The sequence below is a fragment of the Polyodon spathula genome, chromosome 14 (genome assembly GCF_017654505.1).
Source record: "Polyodon spathula isolate WHYD16114869_AA chromosome 14, ASM1765450v1, whole genome shotgun sequence".
Classification (NCBI taxonomy): Eukaryota; Metazoa; Chordata; class Actinopteri; order Acipenseriformes; family Polyodontidae; genus Polyodon; species Polyodon spathula.
Window position 1 is genome coordinate 928,159 of NC_054547.1, and position 25,777 is coordinate 953,935.

The following is a 25,777-nucleotide window of genomic DNA, read 5'->3' on the forward strand; positions in this document are numbered from 1 at the left end:
GACCGTATGTGCCTGCACTATTAGAAACCCTTTTTTTATGTTCTGCAGTGAGGAGTATTACTGTTAATTTTGATCATACTACAAGCCACAACCGCTCCAATGAACAGAAACAGCGTTACACCCCAACCCTCAACCCCATTCTCATCCTCCAACCCTCAACCCCCAACCCTTCCACAGCTTTCAGGTGCAAAGCTATTTCACTGGATTATTTCACACAGTGTTCTCTGTTCCATGCTTATTGCAGCAGTCGTGCATTATTGGTCATGTCCGAATGTAATTAATAACCTCTTTGTTCTCTAAAACAAAACTATGATTGCTAATATCTGCTCCCATCCCTACATCACATGTTAACATGTGATTCACAAGTAAACAACAGCTCCTTTATTCATTTCTAAATGATACTTTAAAGGTGTAGCGACTGCACTGTAAAATAATATAGAGAACGAATTACATTTTACTGTGACAATCATTGTGGGGTGTTGCTAGTGCTAGTGAGATAGAAGGGAATGTATTTGTTAAACTTGACATCACAAGGAGGCAGTCATTGAAACTATCACAACACAACAATAGTGTACAAGCACACAGCTTAAACACACACTCTACATGCAGACCGTTTCAGTGGAGAAACTGGAAAGCAGGAAGCCTGTTGCAGATTAAAAGCGAGAGGCATACCTTCATGCAACACTGGAGATTATGTTTCTCATCAAAGACGACAAAACCTTGAGCAGTGAGCAGTGTTTACATTGCAGACAATTCAGTGACTTCCAGTATGTCATATTGAATCAGCATATTGAACCCATTAAACTTAGTCGAAGTGCCCCTAAAAACATGCTTCTATTGAAACTTTCTTAAGACACTGCAGTAAAGAGTACAGTTTACGCTCTTCTGCTGTAGCCTAGCCCTGGCAATGTGAAGCAGGGGGGTGTGTCCACAGGGCCAGCTACAATAGTGCTCATGTTATAAACTACTTAGACGTTTTCCCTTTGGCATATCTCAAAAAACAACTGCATCCCACTTCCAGATGACATCTGTGGAAACAGCAAAGCGCAGAATGAGACTTGCAGGACTCTCTTACAGCAGACTGGAGAGGAGGTGAGGGAAGGCAACATTTAAGGTAAGATAACAGAAGTGAAACATTCTCCTTGGTGTTGAAACGTTTGTGAATACTGCACGGTACAGAAAAGGAAACACTGTTGCATTGAAGCTCAGAAGAGAATACAGTACAGTGGCTTCCAGAAAGCACACTCATTCTCAGCTGCTCCTCTGTTTAATCCAGCCATTATTTTCTATCATTTTTCATTTGCCGTAAGGCTGTTTGTACAGTTAGTCGCTTATTCTTGTGCTTGACCGGGGGCTTTTGAATTATTAACACTGTGGGAGAGCTTGGATCAAACATTAAGAGCTGGCATGTTCATTTGTAACCCTGTTATTTGCATTGGGATGCCAGGAGCTCTGAGATTAAACTCACTTGCTGTGATTTGCCCTGGAGGCACAATAGAAATGTGTTGTTTTGAGCCGGTCCTTATTGTTCTGAACCATGCCTTTTTAATCACAGGCTATGACAGTGTTTCCTGTATGGAACAGGCATGTGTGCCTGTATAGGAGATAGTCACCCATAGTATGTTAATCCCACCCTGTCCAGCCCAATAAAACTGACTGTGGGATAACACTATTTCTATTCAGTATGTGTTGCATTTAATATAAACCTACATGCAGCGGATCAAGTAAGTGTATCTCTTTTGTACAACAGGCAAAGTTTAAGCTCATGCTTTAGTATTGCTGGTTAATGGTTACCTCATAATGTAAAGGCAAAATGCTTGTCTGCTTTAATTTCTGCTAAAAATAAAAAACCCTCCCAGTAATAAATACATTGATCTCTAATGGACCTTCACAGACCCATTCAAGTTTGCAGGTTGGTTCCTGTGGTGGCAAAAGTTTCAGTTATGGTTACATGATTTTAAATAAGGACACTAAACCAAGTTTATCCTTGCTACAGTCCATGAGAGAATGGGTCTGAAACGTATTTGAGTTTTTAATTCTGAAGTTACTGCATTAAGGGCCCTCTATAGACTTTATGGCTCCATGTTGCAACTGTAGAAGCGTGCAGCGTTTAAAGACCTGACACACCATTAAGCCCTGTGTTTCACTGCCAGATGTTTGCTAGCTGGTTGGGTTAAGTATTAATTGCTGTGCCAGTGGAGTATTAGAGGCTGCATTTGGGGCAGATCACTCTGTGACAACTCAATAGTTAAACTTTGGCTGTAATCAAATCGTAACACACACAAAAATATTTTGTTTAACAGAATAGCAGGACACAGTGCGTGAAGCCCACCCAGCATGATCATCAAACACAATTTCAGATCAAGTCAGCAGGTAAATGATGGTGTTTGAAAAGCATTAGCATCACAATGAATCACAGAATGGAAGTAATAGACAGCTGGTGAGAGTTATGTATGAGATTGTATATATTGTAGGATGTTTGGGCAGCATGTTTTCAGATCTGTCTTCATTATGCATGTGTTCTGTTAAGGGTGTCTGAGCTGCACTCCAGCTATAAAGACAGTGTGGAGGTTTCAGACAGATATTTTGAATTCCCTTCTGGCTACGGCAGCCACAGGGGCAGCGCAGAGGTTCAGTCCCAGGATAAAAGCAGCCAGCAGGAGAGAGATTACAGCATATCCCCAGGCATTGCCCTCCTGTATCTCTCTGCTACTCTTGCCTGCTTCACTGGCATTCTTTACTGATTAAGGAAGGGCACAGGAAGTTTGTTTACTTGGGGAGGCTGTGATGAAGTGCAATAATGTACTCAGATGATTCGCTCTGATCTTTGAAACTGATGACGTTTGCATAATACGAGAAGCCCAGCACTCAACGGATATCATCATACCAGTTTATTAGAAGCATATTTGTTGTTCTTTAAAGCTTTGTGTTTGCAAATAGAAGCTGACAGTGTGCCTGCCCTGAAGCTTATTGCAGTCTGTGTGATCAGCCTAGTTTTTGTGCTTCAGACTGTATCGCCTTGATTTCCTTTGATAAAAGCTGGTCTTTTTTTCTGTGCTGCTGTTGCATTGGGAAAGGTTGTTTGTTTAACACGATTCTACGTGCTGTCAAGTGCATGCTTGATTTTTTCATGCTTGTTACAATTCTTCTATCATGCTAGATCTAACTGCTCTCGCTCGTTAGTGGAGATGAGATAATTGCAGGTTAGTCTGATGTGATGGTAGCACAGGGCTGGTGCTCGGAACAGAAGGTGCAAATGCAAACTGTGCTTTCCGTCCCAGATTGTGCAGACCGCAGGGTAGCTTGGCAGTCAGAAAGCAACAGAGGACCGGATTGTGTGGGCGCTACAGGAGTAATCTGCAGTCAGAAAGCGACAGAGGACCGGAGTGTGTGGGCGCTACAGGAGTAATCTGCAGTCAGAAAGCGACAGAGGACCGGATTGTGTGGGCGCTACAGGAGTAATCTGCAGTCAGAAAGCAACAGAGGACCGGATTGTGTGGGTGCTACAGGAGTAATCTGCAGTCAGAAAGCAACAGAGGACCGGAGTGTGTGGGCGCTACAGGAGTAATCTGCAGTCAGAAAGCAACAGAGGACCGGATTGTGTGGGCGCTACAGGAGTAATCTGCAGTCAGAAAGCAACAGAGGACCGGATTGTGTGGGTGCTACAGGAGTAATCTGCAGTCAGAAAGCAACAGAGGACCGGATTGTGTGGGCGCTACAGAAGTAATCTGCAGTCAGAAAGCAACAGAGGACCGGAGTGTGTGGGTGCTACAGGAGTAATCTGCAGTCAGAAAGCAACAGAGGATCGGAGTGTGTGGGTGCTACAGGAGTAATCTGCAGTCAGAAAGCAACAGAGGACCGGAGTGTGTGGGTGCTACAGGAGTAATCTGCAGTGCTCCTTTGCATGGTCTCTTTGGGGTATTCCTTCCTGTTGTCGTTGGCTTTTGTTTCCAGGAAAGGAATGCCTGTGAATTTTTTGAACCGGGTGATTTAAAAGCATGATGGATGAGATCATGTTTTCGTGTGTGTCCAGTTTGATGTCAAGCTTTGGTTTGTGCTTAATGTAGCAAGTAGTAAAAAAGCAGTGGCAATCCATTTTACACTCATAAAAAGATTAGAATGGCTGCTTACAGATGTAATGCTAATCACAGAATAATAACAGATTCCAACACAACTCTGCTGGAGACCTGGCAGCGGGGTGTCAGTCGTTATTTACGATTCCAGGTGACTGCTTTTTTCTATAGAAATCCTGATTTGCAATTTTCTCATTTAGTTTCCCTTTATGTGTGCCATCGAGGAGCATGACCTCCTGCCCCAAAGAGACTGACTGCATTAGCTTTCCAGTGCTGTAGCTATGCTGAGCAGCACCTAGCGAGCGGGGCGGTCAGCTGGTATGCACTGTGCCCTGCACACTTATTAGCAGCACGTCTGAGCCCCCAGGTGGGCTAATTGGTGCTGTCTGGGCATTCGAATTCAGCAGTTCTCATAAGCAACCGTATTAGCGCTCTACAAGGACAACTTCAGTTTACTTATGATCATTTTGACCTTTGCTTATTCAATTAGGATTTTCTTCAAGGTAGGATTGCAGAAACTGTTACTGTACAGTAATGGATCATTACTCTAGAGACAGTAGCCTGCTTTACTGATTCAAGTGGCATGAATAATGATTCAGTTTGTGTGATCAAATCGTACTGTGCATGTATAAAAAGGGTAGCCCCTGATAAAGGTCATCCCATTTACAGAGGCATCCCAGTATACACCTGATGTAATCTAGTAAGCAGAACAAAACATGTCTCTGCCATGTCCTGCACGCCCAGCAGTTCATTCATTCACTGGTTTTTCTTTAGCATATTAAAAACAAGAAATCCCAACTGGAAGAACCGTTTTGCTTTCTCCGAGTTACATTTTGTTCCTAGCGGTTAAAAAAAAGCCTTGGCTTCAGCCTAGCACGCATGTGGTCTTTCACTTTCTGCATACCTTACCTCCCTAGAGAAGTATCACAGCATGTGCACATGCAGCACAGACTCCAGCTGCATGCATCCTGGTCCAGTACATTGCAAATACCCATCGATTAGGATAGGATTCCAGGAAATCACTCCAGAGCCACTTTCATTACAGCATGCAATTGAAAGCTTTTTATTGACAAACAATGTGCAAGAAATTCATGTGATGGTGTAGAATACTATAGAAAGTGCTGTAGAATCTACAAGAATGAGTGTTATTTGATTAGTAAGTGAGGCACGATGGAACTGAGGTAGCGTGAGTGGACCAAGACTTTTTTCTTTTTAAAACACCCCATTAGGAAATCCTTTATTTAATTATCAATAGTTTAATTGTAACTGATCACCAAACAGAAAGGTGTATTGTGAGCCGGTACCCCAGTACAGTACAGTATGTGGGCTTAAAACTCCTTCAGAATGATGCATTTTAATGAAAGTCAGCAGACCATGCTTTGTGAGTGGGTTCTAACAAACATCTGTTTCTCTCTGGTGGAATTACAATGCAAACAAGCGCATTTTAAGCACTGCATTGCTGTGAAGGCACGAAGCAAACTGTAAGTATAGTGTTCAGCACAGAGGCCTTTTGATAAGGGAGCGTTTACTGTGCTTGCATGGCTGTAACCCTTCAGAAGCAAACAGCAGCAGTAAAACTGATCAAATCAAAGTTAATATTGTTCCTCGCTTGCTCGGGATTTAATTGCATAAGCTTTTCATTTTCCCAGGGATAAGAGTGAAGTTGAGTTGGGCTCGTAGCGGTTGACTATTCATTAGGAGATTTGAATTGGGTTAGTATGTTTTACTCGGCTCGCTCTGCCTCCCTGTATTTCTATAATAAACAGGCTCACTGTTTTTCTTGGTGCTGTGGTGTTAAAGTCAGGTCTGCGGGTTCATTGAGCACATTCGGCGTTTTCTGCACCATGATTTCTTCAACAGAGTTACACTTCATCCTAGCAAATTGCTTTCTGCAGCCACCCAGGCTGAGAATTAACAGCTGTGGAAACTGTTGGGGTTTTTAATGATTTTTGTAATTGGGAATAATGTAAAGTATAACTAAACAACGTTAACCTAAACCTTATCATTAAGGACTGGGCACTTCATTCTTGATGCAAAAACCCCTCCTATACTGTAAACATATCTGTATATAGGGAATATACAGTGCCCTGCATACATCTCACTGCACTGCAGTACTAAGGGTTAGGGGTTGCTTCACCTTTTGGATTACTTTTAGGATGCTATACTGCAGTATTGTTGAAAGAGATTTGTCTTTTACTGTGATGATCAAGGCTTTTTAAATGTCCGCAGTAGTGAATCTTTGCATCTACAGTAAGTTCTGTTCAATGCTGCGATTGGTTGCATATTGTGAGTGCTTCAAATCACAACCCGGCAGCTTCCAGCTAGAAGTCATGATGTACTGTTCTTCTAGTGTGTGCAACGCTGCTGGATTCAATCAGGGAAAGGGTCCATGGGCTTTAGCTGGAAAACTCTGCTCAGGGGAGTTCTTTTGGACGAGACCTTCTTGAACGAGACAGGATCTTGAAAGCCTGTACAACTGAATCACTCATCCGCTAATACAAATAACAGGCAGCACATTTTATGAACTCAAATAGATTGTATTTTTTATAGAAGATTGATGATTGCTATTAGCCTTGACAAAGACAAGTGGGTGTTGTAAAGGTTGCGTACAGCTACCACACCCTGCTGTTCAATTATCCAGTTCAATGCAATAATAATTGATGCAGTGCTGTATTTTATAAGGCAAGGACTCTTGTGGTCATTATTCACGTCTCAGTTGTGCTGAGTAAGTGAAACACGGTGATTCTGTCTGAACTCTCATGGACTCCAGGGACACGGCTGTTTAGAAGCCATCACTCAGAGCTGCAGATTACTCTACATCTATTAAATAGAGCAGTTCATTAACCCAATGAGCAGTAGAATAATCCCTTTCTAGGATAGTAAAATAATCCCTTTCTAGGATAGTAGAATAATCCCTTTCTAGGATAGTAAAATAATCCCTTTCTAGGATAGTAGAATAATCCCTTTCTAGGATAGTAGAATAATCCCTTTCTAGGATAGTAAAATAATCCCTTTCTAGGATAGTAGAATAATCCCTTTCTAGGATAGTAAAATAATCCCTTTCTAGGATAGTAAAATAATCCCTTTGTAGATAATAAGAAATCATAGAGAATTCTGCATGGGGTTTGTATATATGGTTATTTAATAGTTTTTATAACATGAGAATTTCATCAACTGACCGCAGATTGAACTGTTAACCACTTTCTAGGGATATAGTGCAATCAATAATTGGTGCTCTTTGAATCTCTCTCTCAGAATCAATGCTATATAGGAACATTGCTTCCAACGAGTGGAGATGACATCATCTCAGAATCAGTCATCACAGCTCAAGACTCTATAGTGTTAATGTAATGCCTCTGGGGTGAGGAGCTTCTTCACAACTCAAGACTCTATAGTGTTAATGTAATGCCTCTGGGGTGAGGAGCTTCTTCACAGCTCAAGACTCTATAGTGTTAATGTAATGCCTCTGGGGTGAGGAGCTTCTTCACAGCTCAAGACTCTATAGTGTTAATGTAATGCCTCTGGGGTGAGGAGCTTCTTCACAGCTCAAGACTCTATAGTGTTAATGTAATGCTTCTGGGGTGAGGAGCTTCTTCACAGCTCAAGACTCTATAGTGTTAATGTAATGCCGCTGGGGTGAGGAGCTTCTTCACAGCTCAAGACTCTATAGTGTTAATGTAATGCCTCTGGGGTGAGGAGCTTCTTCACAGCTCAAGACTCTATAGTGTTAATGTAATGCCTCTGGGGTGAGGAGCTTCTTCACAGCTCAAGACTCTATAGTGTTAATGTAATGCTGCTGGGGTGAGGAGCTTCTTCACAGCTCAAGACTCTATAGTGTTAATGTAATGCTGCTGGGGTGAGGAGCTTCTTCACAGCTCAAGACTCTATAGTGTTAATGTAATGCCGCTGGGGTGAGGAGCTTCTTCACAGCTCAAGACTCTATAGTGTTAATGTAATGCCTCTGGGGTGAGGAGCTTCTTCACAGCTCAAGACTCTATAGTGTTAATGTAATGCTGCTGGGGTGAGGAGCTTCTTCACAGCTCAAGACTCTATAGTGTTAATGTAATGCTTCTGGGGTGAGGAGCTTCTTCACAGCTCAAGACTCTATAGTGTTAATGTAATGCCTCTGGGGTGAGGAGCTTCTTCACAGCTCAAGACTCTATAGTGTTAATGTAATGCCTCTGGGGTGAGGAGCTTCTTCACAGCTCAAGACTCTATAGTGTTAATGTAATGCCTCTGGGGTGAGGAGCTTCTTCACAGCTCAAGACTCTATAGTGTTAATGTAATGCCTCTGGGGTGAGGAGCTTCTTCACAGCTCAAGACTCTATAGTGTTAATGTAATGCTGCTGGGGTGAGGAGCTTCTTCACAGCTCAAGACTCTATAGTGTTAATGTAATGCCTCTGGGGTGAGGAGCTTCTTCACAGCTCAAGACTCTATAGTGTTAATGTAATGCTGCTGGGGTGAGGAGCTTCTTCACAGCTCAAGACTCTATAGTGTTAATGTAATGCTGCTGGGGTGAGGAGCTTCTTCACAGCTCAAGACTCTATAGTGTTAATGTAATGCTGCTGGGGTGAGGAGCTTCTTCACAGCTCAAGACTCTATAGTGTTAATGTAATGCTGCTGGGGTGAGGAGCTTCTTCACAGCTCAAGACTCTATAGTGTTAATGTAATGCTGCTGGGGTGAGGAGCTTCTTCACAGCTCAAGACTCTATAGTGTTAATGTAATGCCGCTGGGGTGAGGAGCTTCTTCACAGCTCAAGACTCTATAGTGTTAATGTAATGCTGCTGGGGTGAGGAGCTTCTTCACAGCTCAAGACTCTATAGTGTTAATGTAATGCCTCTGGGGTGAGGAGCTTCTTCACAGCTCAAGACTCTATAGTGTTAATGTAATGCTGCTGGGGTGAGGAGCTTCTTCACAGCTCAAGACTCTATAGTGTTAATGTAAATGCTGCTGGGGTGAGGAGCTTCTTCACAGCTCAAGACTCTATAGTGTTAATGTAATGCTGCTGGGGTGAGGAGCTTCTTCACAGCTCAAGACTCTATAGTGTTAATGTAATGCTGCTGGGGTGAGGAGCTTCTTCACAGCTCAAGACTCTATAGTGTTAATGTAATGCCTCTGGGGTGAGGAGCTTCTTCACAGCTCAAGACTCTATAGTGTTAATGTAATGCCTCTGGGGTGAGGAGCTTCTTCACAGCTCAAGACTCTATAGTGTTAATGTAATGCTGCTGGGGTGAGGAGCTTCTTCACAGCTCAAGACTCTATAGTGTTAATGTAATGCTGCTGGGGTGAGGAGCTTCTTCACAGCTCAAAACTCTATAGTGTTAATGTAAAGCTGCTGGGGTGAGGAGCTTCTTCACAGCTCAAGACTCTATAGTGTTAATGTAATGCCGCTGGGGTGAGGAGCTTCTTCACAGCTCAAGACTCTATAGTGTTAATGTAATGCTGCTGGGGTGAGGAGCTTCTTCACAGCTCAAGACTCTATAGTGTTAATGTAATGCCTGCTGGGGTGAGGAGCTTCTTCACAGCTCAAGACTCTATAGTGTTAATGTAATGCCTCTGGGGTGAGGAGCTTCTTCACAGCTCAAGACTCTATAGTGTTAATGTAATGCTGCTGGGGTGAGGAGCTTCTTCACAGCTCAAGACTCTATAGTGTTAATGTAATGCCTCTGGGGTGAGGAGCTTCTTCACAGCTCAAGACTCTATAGTGTTAAAGTAATGCTGCTGGGGTGAGGAGCTTCTTCACAGCTCAAGACTCTATAGTGTTAATGTAATGCCTCTGGGGTGAGGAGCTTCTTCACAGCTCAAGACTCTGTAGTGTTAATGTAATGCTGCTGGGGTGAGGAGCTTCTTCACAGCTCAAGACTCTATAGTGTTAATGTAATGCTGCTGGGGTGAGGAGCTTCTTCACAGCTCAAGACTCTATAGTGTTAATGTAATGCTGCTGGGGTGAGGAGCTTCTTCACAGCTCAAGACTCTATAGTGTTAATGTAATGCCTCTGGGGTGAGGAGCTTTTCAAACCCCTTCCACAGCAGCTGCTGCCAATTCAAACAAGCATACGCAAAACACAAGCACATCTTTTTAAGGACTTCTGTCATTCAAAAAATTGCAGAAGAAGGGTATGCAGAGCCTGTGGGATGATGTGGATTTCAGTTCACAGGGTAATATTTCACTGCAAGTCCACCCTGGCAGGAAGGGAAAGAGCTTATATTCTTTAATTCATACTAATAATTCAATCTAAAAATAACCGGGGACTGGCAGTGAAAACAGTGTGGGGTTTATTTCTTTACGCGGTCAGGTTTCACAAAAGAAGCCAAAAATCTTGTTTTTACATTTCTACTGTGAAATGTTCCCAGGTGTCAGCGATTTTTGCATATTTTAACACATTTCCTTCTGGTTTATTATTTTTTTTAGCTGAGAAAGAATGGTTGTGAACAGAGTCTCTGAAATATGAAATTCAGATGTGCATGGGGAATGTAATTCAATGTTACTATGGAAAATAATGGGATTGAATTGGCAAGGGAGAAAAAAGGATTTCATCAGTGGAAAATAGGTCTGCAGATTGTACCTCATAAGCCTTTACATTTTTTTCCAGTATCCACTTTTTGATTCCTTAGAAACTACATAGTCTAGAAAGATCTTCACTCTGAAACAATAACTCTCAAGCTGAGGGATCAGGAAGCCACTTTGTGGCTTGGAACTTGGTTTCAGGAGAGCAGGTTTTAGACGCCGCACGGCGCGCGAGGGGAGACTTGGGCTTTGATACAGCAAAGTTGCCTCAAACTAGATCTCCTGGAATCAGGTTTCAAGCCTCTGTTCCTGAAGAAGTGGCTTTGTGTTCCCTCAACTTGACAGCATTATTTTGACAGAGAAGGGACTTAACAGGAGTCTCCATTCTGTTTCACATCTGGTTTTAATTTGACAGAGTAAGCTTGTTCATACGAGTTGAAATTTGCAGCTGCATTCTTTTGGTCCTTCACAAATATCCCTCCCTGTGTAAGTGCTGATTTTGGTGTGTAAGTCATCTCTCTGGTTTCAGATTCAGAACTGTGTAAGTGCTGGTGCGATTGTAGAACAGCAGCGCCGCTGCGCCGATGCTATTGTAGAACAGCAGCGCCGCTGCGCCGATGCTATTGTAGAACAGCAGCGCCGCTGCGCCGATGCTATTGTAGAACAGCAGCGCCGCTGCGCCGATGCTATTGTAGAACAGCAGCGCCGCTGCGCCGATGCTATTGTAGAACAGCAGCGCCGCTGCGCCGATGCTATTGTAGAACAGCAGCGCCGCTGCGCCGATGCTATTGTAGAACAGCAGCGCCGCTGCGCCGATGCTATTTATAACAGCAGCGCCGCTGCGCCGATGCTATTGTAGAACAGCAGCGCCGCTGCGCCGATGCTATTGTAGAACAGCAGCGCCGCTGCACCGATGCTATTGTAGCAGCTCATCAGTTTTCTTTTTTTCTCTAGTCTTCTCCATGCCAAGTATATTGGGAGAATGCAGTATATATAGAGCAGGCTTGGGCAGCTGTCCCGGTGATTATGGGTAGAGAAGGCAGTTTGGTCTCTCACCCCCGAAGCTCACAGGAGAGCTATGAAACTTTTCACCAATCACAGCACTCTGTGAAGGCTGTGGGGGCCTCAACACCCAGCCAGCTGAGGAGCCAGTTGTAGCTGCTCACGGGCTGTTCCAATCCCCTGCACAACTCCCACTGTACATTATTGTTTCAGCTGCCACAGTACGGTCGTGCTCATCCCCATTGCACCCCTACTAAAAAAAAACAACAAAAAACTCCACACAAATACAAATACTCTTTACAATTGGAAAGCTTTTATATACTGTACTGAAGGAACAGGCATTAATTACAGGATGTTCTCTGAGAATGTTGTACACATTGCACTGAGTTTGTGAGAACAGATGTGGATATTCTCGTGTGATTTCTATAAACTGTGGTTACTTGAGTATTTAAACAGCATTCTTACTCCACTCTGTGGTTTGTTCCAATGTACTGCACTTGCACTGGAAATGCTATGGCAGCTATAACTGGCATGCCTTGATTCTGTACTGCTACTTTACAAACTACAATTTTATGCAAACCTCAACAATTTTAAACTAGATTAGCCTACCTGAGTGGAAGATATGCAGATAAATAGTAACTAGCTTTCAACCATTCTTATTGTTTAATAATTGAGGACTTCCAGCAAGTGGGAGCGCTTGTCATCCTCTGACAAACTTGCATAGTAATTTAGCCATGCAGTTATTTCAAATAAGGGGCAGAATTGAGTATTCTTTAGAGGAATAGTTTTCAAAGACAGGACTTGTATTTGTGTTTCACTCTGATAATTGGGAAGCAAAAAGGAGTCGACTTTAATTTATGCATCAGATAACATCTGCTAGTTTATACCCTGATGAGAGTCTCACAGTAAAAAGCAAGGTGTAATAAAGCACAGTGAGAGAGTGGTGAAGAATAGCGAGGCATGGTAAAGCATATTAATAAACATGGCACACCATAGCAAACTATGGTCAAAGCGTAGCATAACTTTGGGGGAAAGTGCAAAAATACAGTGATAAACTTCTATAAGGCCATTCAGATCCTCCCTTGAGAAATGTGTGTTAAACTACTGCATCGTGTAATTTACTATCAAAGTAAAAATAGGAAGGAAAGTCCAAAAGTAGCACTTTCATCAGCCTTCAACAAAAAGCTCATTATATGTTTTCCTATGTATACCGGATGTACAGAATATATAATAAACTAAGCCCATGGTAATGAAAACTCCCTGCAATACAATTCCAGTGTTCCCACATTCTAGGAATGCCACATATTACATTAGACTTTAAAACAAATTCCAAAGTTGTGGTTTGTAAACTTAGCATTCATTCAAGTCTATACAAAGCAAGCTCGGAGAACTATCCAGAAGTGTATTTGCAGATCGCTATCTCCCACAGAAGCAGGGACTCCTCCACTGGATAGTTGAACCACAATCTCGTAACATACCGGCTCCAGACAGTCTTATCAGCCATCGGACTGCTTTCTTTTTCAGGATCTCTTTAAAAGTGTGTTGATCTTCGAGTCTGTTGTGTGCACACGCTTGCAACTGCATCCTTGCATTTTACTGTGTGTTTATTTACTTCATGATAGTTTCCAGAAAGTGGCCTGCAGTGTGTTTATAACAAGCAGTGTCAACCCATGGCTGCAAAGTCATTTTAGAAGGAGCTGGTGTTTGTGAGCATTGCTGGCTTGCAAACCACGCTCAATGTTGCAGAGAGGTGTCGTGTAGCAATTAAGCAGCTTTGATTATCATTTGACAGAACTAGTCCTTCCAGGGAGCAGCTGTGATACAAACACCACAGCTCACAGATCATGTCACAGTCACAGCCTTGCATTCACTAGTGCTGCAATGGGTTTGTAGCGATTGGGTGGGATAAGTTGCTAAATGGCTCAGATTTGTATTTTTTTTTTATTATTATGTTCAGAACTGTAAGTGCACCATTTGCTGAAGGGAAGTCACACACAGTGTCTAATCAATCACACAAACCCTTGGGTTTTTTCCCATACTTGGCTTACTGTAAAATCTGTGCCATGGGTGCCTTAACCCATTGCTGGGGGCGGGGGCACGGTCCTCAGAGTGATGTTGAAATTGGGGTTCACCCAAAAATGAAATGTTAGACTGCCAGGCAGCAGAGACTGATTGCTTATTCCAGAGGGCTTTCATCCTCAATCAGGAGCTATGAATTTCAAACAACAAAGTGCTTCACAGATTCCTGGAGATTAGACACACATGGAAATATGAGTGCGTCATCGTATACTGTACAGGGAACTAACTAAATCAAGTAGACAATGCTTTTGCAGAAAATGTATTGCATAACCAGTTTTATTTCAGAATATATAAAAGGTGGGTAGAAAGACTTGGGAAAGATTTTTCCGGCCAGATTTCAGGACATTAACATTGCTTGTTTTTATGTTATTTTGGCTAGTAATGGAAAGCTAGAACTGGTGCCAGTTCACCATATAGAGTGGCCAGGTCCCTGTTTTATTACTGATTCTGTCTCAGTCTTTTGGAAAAATAAATAAAGTTCTGTAATCTAAAACACACGTAATCAATAAAACTCCACAAGGGGTTTCCAGCCCCTTGATGGACAAAATATCCAGTCATGTTAAGATTTCGTCTTTAGGATTCCTTTAGTTATGTTCAAAGCAAGTTCCAAACTATTGTATTGGCTGAGCTGTGGAGGGGATGCAATCATTCTCTGCTGTTTCTAAGGGAATTTGTTGTCTGTGTGTATCAGAGAGTGGGTGCTACAGCTAATGCATGTGGAATTCCTGAGCTGTATGGAAAATAAGAGGCCTCCGTTTCTGGGATCTTGGTTAGTTAGTGCTGTACAAGCAAAGCCACTAGTCACCTGACCAATTCAGATTGAAAAAAACAACAGAGTCCCATCACATTAAGTTCAAGGAAGGAAGAGGACATGTGCTTGAGGAGCAGATGTTGGAGTCTGCAGGTAAGAGGAATGCTTTTGCAGGGAATTTTAAACAGGACTGCGGAGAATAGGATTCTTCAGGGTTTTGTACGATTAAAAAAAAGTGGATTGTAATGAAGAGGCCAGTGCTGCTGCTGCTGCAGTGCAGGAGACGGTGACTGGCGTTCTGCAAGGGGAGAGGGGGGAAGGATCACACACTAATCTTGTGTTTTGGTGGCGATTGCTGCGGTTGGAACTGTGCAGAATTTGGGTTTTATTGAGATTGATTTTCAGCTGTTGAGAGATTTCTGACTGTACCAGGATGTGCTTTTTAGCTGCGTATACTGCAACATTGTTGCATTAGGAAGGATGTGCGCTGTATCTGTGAAGTGAATTGTGCTGCAGGATGTACAGTATTGAGCATCTCGTAAATGGGACTCATACCATTGCTCTGTGTGAACTGTCACTGTGTGAACCACACCAATAATGAGTCTTTTTTGCATTGTAAATGTGTAAGTAATTAAGAGATGGGTGTGATAAGGAATTATCAGAATGGATTGCACTGTTAGAGGCAACTTACAAAGCAATAGCCTTAGTAGTAAACAATACAAGTATAGACATTTCTATAGCCTGATATTTATTTGTGAAATGCTGACATTCATTATAATGTCCGCTGTAAAACAGTTATAGATGCGTTATCCCACACTCTCTATAACACCCTTTACATTATCTCATTTATTCTCAGCCAGAGATAGTTTTACTTTGTGTATGTTTTTACCTTTTAGGTGCCTAATTAAAGTTGTTAAACATTTTAAAATGCTTTTACCGTGAACAACCACAGGTCTAGCGCTGTGATATCTCGGCGGCTCTTCGTTTTCGGTTTTTATTTTTCATCACGTGTTGTCCCTTTTTCTGAGCAGACTCCATTCAATTAAACTTTTGGAAAAGTGTTGATTGTCAAAGAAGTTCACTTTAGTTTTTCCTATCATTCTGTTTCATTGATAATGTAAAAGAAAAAGGCAGCTCCTTATTTTTAATTCAAACCGAACACAAAAAGCGAGTTCAGTTAAATTGCTTTTCCTGGATTTAAAATAGCAAGTGAATCTTTTGAAAAATGTTAGAACCTGTTTTTCAAATAGAAATTTCCTATTAAAAATATGGAGCTGCCTTTTCTTTTCTTTCTTTTTTTTTTTTTGCATTGTCAATGAAACTGAATCATCGTCTCAATCAACAGAAGCACATTTGAAATCCTCTTTAAAAACAATAGTGCGGTTTTAATATTTAGCCAGCAAGTTTTTCCAAAGGCGAAGTCAAATAACCCCATTGAGAACCAAAGGCAAACAACAGCACTATAAAGGGTAAGTGCTTTTTTTACCTGCATTTACCTGTGTCCAGGTACTGAGCCCCTGCAAGCTGCAGTGACAGCGCTGTACCTAGAACAGCGCGTTTGTGACATGCGGTTCCGGAATTCAATGAAGCAGGACATGGGCACCATGGGCTTGCATTGCTTGTTTTATTTGCAATACAAATGATATAATCAAACTCCCGTGTTTATGGTTCAAAGCAAAACCAATCAGGCTCTGCTGTACTCTGGCAGATCAATAGTTCACATGAGAGGCGGACAAGCTCTGGAGCACATAGAGCTCTGATGAATAGCTGCAGCATGTGCATGAATATGTATTCAAAATTAAAAATGTTTGCAAAAGGATATGATCTTTAAAACATACCAGTCATAATGTTTCAGTGAACATGCTTTATTTGGTCTTTTAGAAATCAGCTATGCATCTCAGTGGAATAATCCTGAATAAATCATTTCCAATAAATTAAAAAAGTGATTCGTAAACGTTAAAGGTTTTCACATTGTGGATGCCAGTGAAAGACAGGTGATTTGTTTTGCGATGAACTATAAGATTGTGTATCCTAACACCTATAGTCTAACATGCACATGGCCACAGGTCTTCTGTGTAGAAAGCTAGAAAGCGGTGCTGCTGTGATCCGTGGATTTCTGGACCCCACAGGGGAGTGTAATGTAGAGAGAGTGCGCCCCTGCCTCAGGGACCCTCTGTCTAGGATCCTGCATACACTGTCCATTTAAAACCACTACCATTAATCTCTTCTTGATATTCAATGGAGGAGGCTTTGCAGTATACTGTGCTGGCCGTATTGTTGGGTCAAAAATGAGCTTGGGTGGGAAAAAAAAAACAAAAGCATTTCTCAGCTTCATCTCGGCATTAGAGGAGGAATTGGATTTATCGTGCGAGAATCACAGTGTATCCAGATCTTCTACTGCTACCTACTACATTGTCTTCTTCAGTGTCGGATGGATAGTGTAATCATTCCCGACGTGCTTCAGGCACTTTGTCATATTAGTTCATTGGTATTCTCGTTCAAACTGGAAGATGCACAGGTGTGCAGATTGAAGCTCTGGATCAGCAGGTCATGACGGGCTCCCCTTGATTAACTCACACCTGAGCCTCTCTCCTGTGCTGCAGCTGCTAATGAAACTCTACATGCTTATTCCATCAAGACAGCTCATTGTTCAAACCTTGGCAATGAACGTGAATGACAGTGAATGTGCCCTCATGCATTAATCAGGATTCGTTCTCTACGCTATATTACCATTCCAGACGTCAGATCAGAGTGATTTTAATTGAGATTTGAAACCCAAACTCCAAAAATAATGATGAGAGATTATATATGTAAGCGATGTTGCTGCTGTTTGGAGAACCGCTGCAGAGCGGTGAGGCTCCCCCTACAGGTCAGCCTGCAGCCGTACTGCTGCACAGAGCTCTCTGAAGCCCCAGGTTTGGAGCCTGCTTTGGAAAGCTGGGATTAGGGATTGTACTGCAGCTCACTGGATCAATCAGCAAGCTACGTGCCGTCAACACAGTACAGATTCCCCTTCTCCGAGTGCCTGTGTTAATAAAAACCTGCTGTGAGCTGACTTTGTCATTGCTAGCAGATATGAAGGCTACAGTGCATTGTACCCTTTCACTTGCACCTGAGAGGGAGCGGTTCCCTTGAAAGCTTTGTGCATGGCCTACTGGTTAGTGGGATTCTTTACCCTGTTGCAGATCAGAGTGGATGTTTGTACTCCTTGTACTGTATGCCACCTTTGCTGTAGCTGTTGTTTTTCTCTTGCACTGGTGTTTGGAACAGTAATCCTTCCCCCATGGGACAAACTCTTGCTTATGCTTAGTGGTTCCAAACTCCAGCCTGATTTCTGATTAATTCATGCTTTATATTTGTTATTCTGTAATATTTGTTTTCTTTTTCTTTTAAGGTTGCTCATATTTGACCACTAGATTTGACTCCTATGACACTGAGAATATCAGACTATGGACAAGAAAACAGGTAAGATTTTCACCTGGATTATGACATGCTCATTGTTCCTAGCACTATGGTTATTTTAAGATCTGGGTGTAACTTAAAGCAGAAGATGATTTCAGAGCAGTCATTTTCCTAAGTGTTTGGCCATGCACCAATTTCATATTAGTCTGTCTTTTAACATTTTCTTGCTTTTTTCTGGTTTCGGAGGAGTTGGGATCTGGTATCCTGTATTGCCACATCCTGTTTCATGTCTCACTGTTTTGTATTTTGACATTCGGATCATAACTCACGTGGGCACTAAATGGTAAAGAATGTGCACATTGAATAAGAAGATCTGTACTAATTAGTGCTTTCACTCAAAACACATGTGAATCTGCAGATCAGCCCACAGTCATCAGTCATCATTACTCATTTGTTACATAGCTCTTAAATAAGCTGTTTAAGTAAGATTTGGGATTGTTCATTCACTTGGCATTGCAGAGTAGAAATGGTTAAATAAGCTTTAGATTTCTTTGACCACTCTCATGCATTAAAAATGTAATGGACTGATTGAAAATGCAGGCTTCCCTAATAAACTTGTGTACGTTTTCAGCAACTGGCCTTTCATCTAAACCATCTGAGCGTGGAGACCAGCGGAAGCAGCTCCCCTACTCCGTCGAGACTCCATATGGATTCCACTTGGACCTGGATTTCCTGAAGTATGTCGACGACATCGAGAAAGGCAACACCCTCAGGAGGGTTCACATTCAAAGGAGGGCCAAAGCCCCGAAGTTCTGCACCCTGCCCAGGAACTTCAGCCTCCCGGATAACAGCTCCAGATCCTTTCCCAGGGAAAGCTGGACTTCCACGTGCTCTCTCGTGCCCAGAAGCACATCCAGGGATGTGGAGTTCCAGCAGAACTTTGAGTTCCGTGCAGCTGACCATGTTTCTGCAGGAGTTTCTTCAATAGCCTCAGGTGTCACAAGCAGATCAGAGAGAGCTGCCAGCGGGGATGCCAGGACCAGGGCTTTTGATGAGCAGCCGCTGGGCTTTAGGGTTAGACCACAGTTGTTGAGGGCTTCAAGCATGCCTGTTACTGTCCTGCAGAGAAAGAACTCTGAGAATTCGGAAGATCAAACCGAGCCACTTCCCAGACATGGCCCTAGAGACAATGGCTCATCCGAAAATGTGTTTTGTTCAAATGATGACTCCTCTGCCCAGGACACAGCCAAGAACTGTGAAGCTGTCTTGACTTCGGAGGTGAGCAATCTCCGCCAGCAACTCGCTGCTGCTTTGCAAATGATCAAAGTTCTGGAAGAGGAGGTGAAAACGATTCCTGAGCTAACAGAACAGGTGTCAACACTGACGGAAGAGAAAGACAATCTCATTCTACAGCTCAACTGTCAGCTTGCGGTTTCAGTGCAAGGATTGCCCCAGACTACTGCATGTGAAAACACGGAACAGGATAAACATAGTTTGCATTCACTTATAAGCAACAATACAGCAGAAAAGCAGATTGCATCTTCCACAGATGTGTTAGCATCTGCAACCTCACTGACTACAAAGGCAAGTGAAGCTCACAGTCATTCTCAGCAGCAGAAAATAAGAACTGCTCATAGAGAAAGAGCCGGCACGCCAACGGGATCTTCATTACAAGACGTGGCTGTCTGTGTCGCAGAAGGAGCAGCAGGTTTAGCAGCTCAGAAGACAAACAGTGATACAGAAGCTCTCACCAGTATAGCACTGAGGACAAAACTCACGGTTCTAGAGAAGCAGTTAAGTGACACAACTAAAGAGCTTGAAAAAGCAAACACTCTGCTGAAGCAGCAAGTGGAAGAAAACAAGATGAAAGCTCTTATGCTTGAGCAACAGTCAGAGCAGGACAACTCCAATCCCCAGCTGGAAGGAGCTGAAATGGGGGAGCAGACTGAAGAAGTAGAGAAGAGCAAGCAGTCTAATTGTGTTCGGCGCTGCAACGCCTCAGTGAACACAGAAACCAGCTCGGAAGTAAAGATGTTCTCTGACAAAGGCACCACCACAGACATGCAAATTCCCACCAGGTCGGCAGAATGTGGAGCGGGTGCAAACATTATTGAAACACCAAAGAAAGATCTGAGAAGCTCGAGCGTTCAAACTGAATCTTTGGAAGTCAGGAGCGCGGGAGTGGTAGCATCTGTCCAGACTGGGGAGAAATCAATAAATGCTACAGTCAGTGCTTGTGACAAAGCCATTGAAACCGATCAACCACTGATCCAGAAACTTGTCACATGCAAACCTGTTGAAAAAGACGAACAAGTAGCAGACCTGGAAAAGGAAAGCGAATGCATGAAACAATGTGTCTCTAGCAGGGAGTCTGACTTCGTGTCTGTTGTTGATGACTGTAAATCTAAGGAAGGGTGCATCAGGGAAGTGACACAGGATTGCAAGAAAGAATGCAAGGGTGACCGTGAAGAACCAACGCCATCTTCCTCAACACAGGCTGCCATTGGACACTATGTCACAAAGATCCAACAGCTTCTGCATGAGCAGTGGGCTGTTTTGGAGAACAGTTACCCAGAGCTTGCCAGCACACTAAAGCAGCCAGCTTCAAAGATCAGTTCAATCCAGGACCAGCTTGTCAGCTCTCTCAACACACTGTCCTCCATGTACTCTTCAAAAGCAGAGAAAGAGGCGACCAATGCGAGCAGTGCACAGCAAGCAGGTACATCTGACTTCCTAGTTTAACCCATCTGCTGCGGGATAACAGCTGTGAGCTGACACAGAATTGGATGTGCTGAGCTGCATAGATAACACTGACTAACCAAGTGCTTTGCATGGCTGATCAAGATGAATGGCTGAGTACGTGATGCTTACCTGTGTAGGAAAGTTAATTTAAGGGGTAAAAAGTTAAGGTTTTATATTCTCACACAAATGTTCTCTGTTCTCAGTTTTGCTGTCAGCAAAATAGCTTAAGATCACAATGCCTAGCAAGCATATCTAAAGGAATGTGAGATAGCTGAAGGATAAACCACTGGACCGTATCTAGGGAAATAGATGGTTAATCACAGAAACTGTCAACTGTGTTCTCATGAAATAGTGAAGGGCTGTAAAATACGTTGCAAGCTGGAAAAATGGGTTTAGGGTGCTGTAACTGCTTGTGTTTTTGTTCTGTATGCTGGAGTCCTGTAAACCACTGAGCTGGGATTAAATAAAAGGGTTTCAATTTTACTGATAGGCTGTAATATTTTTTTCCCGGGAATTAGAAGAATTATAAATTGAGATCATGAATTAACAAAACACATAAACCCAACACCTGCTTGTGATCTTGCCTTGGAATCTTTTGGTGGCTGCACCGCACATTCAACAGCAGACCTGTTAGGAAGACATGCACTGCTCAGCTACATTTTCAAAACTATTTCACACAACATTAAACCTGATTTATAGTTGTTTTGCATCATATACATTTTTGGGGTTTTCTTGACACGGCAACGCTTTCAAAGATTAATTTGTCTGATGAAGTACGTTCAGATATGAAAACAGAAATGAGCACACAATGTTGGAACCTTGGCACGTATTTAGAAAACTTTAGTTTGCCAGTATAGACCTTACGTGCTGCTTTGTATTTTCTGGGCTGTATAGTGGTTGTTTTGACTAAGAAAAACGTTTGTCTTTCAAAACTCCCGATGGCCATGGATTACCCTATGTGAGCTGCTTGGTGGCATGTCTAATGCATGAAGTGACACGAGAAAAGCCCACATTTTCACATTTAGTATTAAATATTTCAAGGGAACAAATGGTTGCAAAGATGCTTGCTTATCTTTTATTCTACAGTGATGTAAATATTTGTTGTCGTTGTTGATTAACTAAATATTAATATACCAAAAATGCAATTTATTTGTTTGAAATATTTCTTTAATGGAGTGCTTGGTATTTCTATTGGATTACAAAAAAAGAATAACTTGCATTCCTAATAGTGCAACCATTTCTCAGTTAAAATATTTTTGTATGAACCATATTGCAGTATTTATGTATTCAAATCATATTCGTATTGCTGAATTTTCCAGGGCTCCACTTAGAATACTGCAGCGTACCCCCCTGCAATGTTTTATTGATACGGTAGTATTTTACAGAAAGGTTTCTAGACTTGATTACAATAACCATACACCTCATTTATTACAGGACAGCATTGGCCTTGGTAAGTTTGCACAGTTTACAGTTCCATACCTGACTACACTTCCCAATGCTTCGCTGCTTTCCGAAAAACACGATGGTTTTAAAACATCAGAAAATAACTTGCTTATATTCAAACCTAATCTTAAAAAAATGAAGACTTGAACAAATTTAAATGTGAATATTTTGATATCCCACATGATCTAAACTGACTGAACGAATCCTGTGCGATGAAATACACCAAAACCCTTCCTGAAGTATCTCTCATGAATAAGTTATAAAGCCGGCACCATCCTAAAAAACATTTAAACCCATCTTAAGTGATTCAGCAAGCTTTATGAGTGGCAGCCATTGTGCTTTCTGCTTAAGTGTGAACTGAGTCTGCAGAATGAACCAAGCTCCGAGAAGCTTGTGAAGATCAGCACATGCTAATGCTCTATATAATAAGTACAGTCAAATCTATACATCAGTTCTGCAGCTTATCCGAAAGAGATGACAGAGGCAAAGGCAGGCAAATTTTTTCAGTTCCCTGCTGCAGTCTAGTGATTCTGTGGAGAGCGTCTGCTAATATTTTTGCTCGAAGAAGACTGATAGAACTGAGGCAAATGTGGGCAAGACGGACTCCCAAAAAAAAAAAAAATTTAAATTGGGGGGGAATAATTGGCGGTGTCCAGCTCAGACTTCGCAAAGTGGATGCTTCTAAGTTCTCAAAGCTGGTGGAAGGGGTTTGGTTCCCAGGAAGAGTGATGGGTCGACCAATTGTACCTGACAAAGAAGCACACAAAGGATCAGGACCAGACACCTGACCAATCGAATTGGTCTTCAAGTGAAACGGGACAGTTGTGCTGTATTTGAGTGACCGCTGAGTTCCAGGATGCAGAAAGTCATGCAGGCCAAAGGAACACCCCACACATAGCTGATTTCCTGTATGCTTTTAATATCTCACATTTTTACCATGCGTTGTTTTAAACAGTTACTTGATACTAATGATTGAAATGGCATTTTTGTACCTGCGTAGTTGGATGGGACATGATTTTGGAGGAAGTCAGTATTCTTTCAATGCACTGCTAATAGAACGTCTTCAAGGTGTTAAAATGCATGACACTTCTTAAACCATGAACACCTCTAATGGGTACAGGAGAGCTGGGGGAGGAAATCTACGAATGGATCCACAAAGTTAATTTCTGCTGAGCGGCAGCAATCACATTTCTAGTAGCATTTCCTGTCTTGATCTCCGTGACACAGACTGACCTGCAAACGAGAGATGAAGTGCATATCTATATATACATTACACAATAGAACACTTATCAGGGATGCCACTAAATCTCTCTCACACACACACACACATATATATGTTTTAAACACTGCTCAGTCTAAGCCCTATTCCTGTGTGAGTGAGGATTCACAGGCAGCAGGTTTGCCTGTTGTCTTTTTTCTGTGCAAGTTATTCAGTCATTTGTAGCAAAAAAGCTTCACTGTTGATTGCCCCCTGGAAGACTCAGCCCTGACAGTCTCTGCAAGCAAGCGTAACAATATACTGCTGTGTTGCTGCAGGGAGCTCCCCGGCTGCGGCTCTCAAATCCATCATGAAGAAGAAGGACTGCAGCGTCAGCACAGGGAAGAGCGCAGCGAAGAAGAATCTCAAGTTTGTTGGCATCAACGGGGGGTAAGCGGCTCGGTTATTCAATTTTTTCTAAATATTTAACCTTTAACTGAACAGCAGCCTCTCACCCAATCAAAGTGTATTCTCAAATAATCGAGGCAAAGGTGCAGCCAGGCTTATTGCTTCAGGGTCAGGGCTATTCTCACTGGCAGCTGTACACTGTTCCTGTTAACCTTTGAGCTCCCAGATCACTTACTGTACAGTAGTGGAGCAGAAGTAATGTACAATACGCAACCAGATACTGTACAGGACTCTCAAAGGGCTAGATAGCTGCAGTATATCATGCATGGTCTACATGTCTTTGTTCTGTTGCAATGAAAATAAGGTTGGTAAACACATCTATATCTATAAAACACATGTAGCAATGCAAAAAATAAACTCTTGGAAGAATAATAATTTGTGTGCAGCTATGAAACGACTTCGAGCGAGGAGTCGAGCGGCGAGGACAGTGGGCAGGATGGCAGCTCTGGCACGGAGGATGGTGGCTCAGGACCTGGTGACAGGGCCAGCGAGAGGTCAGCTGCGGGGGGCATGGAGGCCAGTGATCTCAGCTGCCTTGGAGACAGCCAGGCTGAGGAGGCTGACAGGTACAGTAATCCTCTCTGGGAAAGGTTTATCAGTCATTCTGCACGAAAATGTTGCAGTGTTCCCCGTCTGCTGTCTCGTACAGTAGCACACAGTAACTCTTGCATTAATGTAGTTATTAATCTATACAGTAGCACACAGTAACTTGCATTAATGTAGTTATTAATCTATATAGTAGCACACAGTAACTCTTGCATTAATGTAGTTATTAATCTATACAGTAGCACACAGTAACTCTTGCTGTGTGAGATGCCATGCAAATTGACATTAAAAATGCACTCATTTACACACTTGGAAGTGAATCTATAGACAGACAGATAACTAGATAACTGGCCTCTTATTCCTTAATTTAAGGGAAACGATACAAGAGAATTTTCTGGCTGCCTGTCATTACCTGAAGGATCACCTCACAGAGACTGCGTTCCCCAACAAGGAGATGGTAAATGTTCTTTATTAACACTTTACATGAAGTGTCTGTAATTACTGTGTACTTGCATGGCGGTTACTTAGTAAATGCATGTGTGCTTAGTGTACATTGTAACTATGCATAATAACACTCTAATCTTTTCTGAAGGAACAATGGTTAATGTTGTAAGACGGAAAATGATTCCAAAAAGCATGCAATGAAATATGAAGCAGTCTGCTCCCCCAATCCCTAGCAGCAGATTTCTTGGATGCTGTTCTGTTTTTTCCATGGGCTGTGCAGTAAATGCACGCTCTCCCTGTGCTCTCCAGAGGCAGTGCCTGCGCGTGGTGTACCAGGAGTGGTTCAGAGTCTCCAGTCAGAAAGCCTCCTCAGCTGACACTGTGGCTGGGTACCTCAGGGAGCTGCGAGCAATGACCCCGGAGCTGGTGGCTTTCATTGTGAACCTGGCAGACGGGAATGGAAACACTGCTCTCCATTACAGCGTGTCCCACTCCAACTTCCACATTGTCAAGCTGCTGCTAGGCACAGGTAATGAGGAGACTGCGTAGGGGGGTGGGGGTGCAACTTGAGCCTGCCCGTTCTAATGAATATAATGACTGAACAAGAACGCTGCTGGGCCAACCCTTAGAAAAGCTGAACTTGGTACGTTCTTGCTGTGTCTGGGCTCCTCTCGTGTCTGCAGTGCTGTGTAAGCAGCAGCAAGATGACTTACAAATATGTTTATGGTAAAAAAAAAAAAAAAAAAAAATATATATATATATATATATATATATATATATATATATATATATATATATATGTCAACATATTGTGATGATCACTGATGAACCGAGAGGGTTATTGAAATATAACACCGTACCGGTACTGAAAAGAACAACTACAAGTAAAAAAAAAAACCCGGTTCTCATTCAGGGGGGTGCAAGGTGGACCATCAGAACAAGGCTGGCTACACTGCGATCATGCTGGCTTCACTCACAGCCACGGAGTCCCAGGAGGAGATGGAGGTGGCCTTGCAGCTTCTGAGACAGGGAGACATCAACACCAGAGCCAGCCAGGTACAGCACAGCACAGTACCGGCACCCCTAATCTACTGGGAGCAGGACTCGGAGAATTGCAAT

The 25,777-nt window shown here is 42.6% G+C and overlaps 1 protein-coding gene across 4 annotated transcripts in view; it reads left to right on the forward strand.

Moving 5' to 3' along the window:
* Window positions 1–941: 941 nt before the first annotated feature.
* The window catches only part of kank4 (KN motif and ankyrin repeat domains 4), a 28,448-nt gene continuing 3,612 nt past the window's right edge, over window positions 942–25,777 (forward strand). Inside the window, exons 1-8 of one of the 4 annotated variants that reach the window (XM_041270916.1) lie at window positions 942–1,114; window positions 17,810–17,880; window positions 18,449–20,536; window positions 23,539–23,650; window positions 24,055–24,234; window positions 24,587–24,671; window positions 24,968–25,187; window positions 25,572–25,714. In XM_041270916.1, coding sequence (XP_041126850.1) covers window positions 17,865–17,880; window positions 18,449–20,536; window positions 23,539–23,650; window positions 24,055–24,234; window positions 24,587–24,671; window positions 24,968–25,187; window positions 25,572–25,714 — 2,844 coding nt within the window. In that variant the 5' untranslated portion in view covers window positions 942–1,114; window positions 17,810–17,864. Of the gene's footprint in view, window positions 1,115–12,020; window positions 14,569–15,582; window positions 15,885–16,292; window positions 17,573–17,809; window positions 17,881–18,448; window positions 20,537–23,538; window positions 23,651–24,054; window positions 24,235–24,586; window positions 24,672–24,967; window positions 25,188–25,571; window positions 25,715–25,777 lie in introns of those variants that run through there. The other 3 variants (XM_041270917.1, XM_041270918.1, XM_041270919.1) reach the window with 3 other exon arrangements.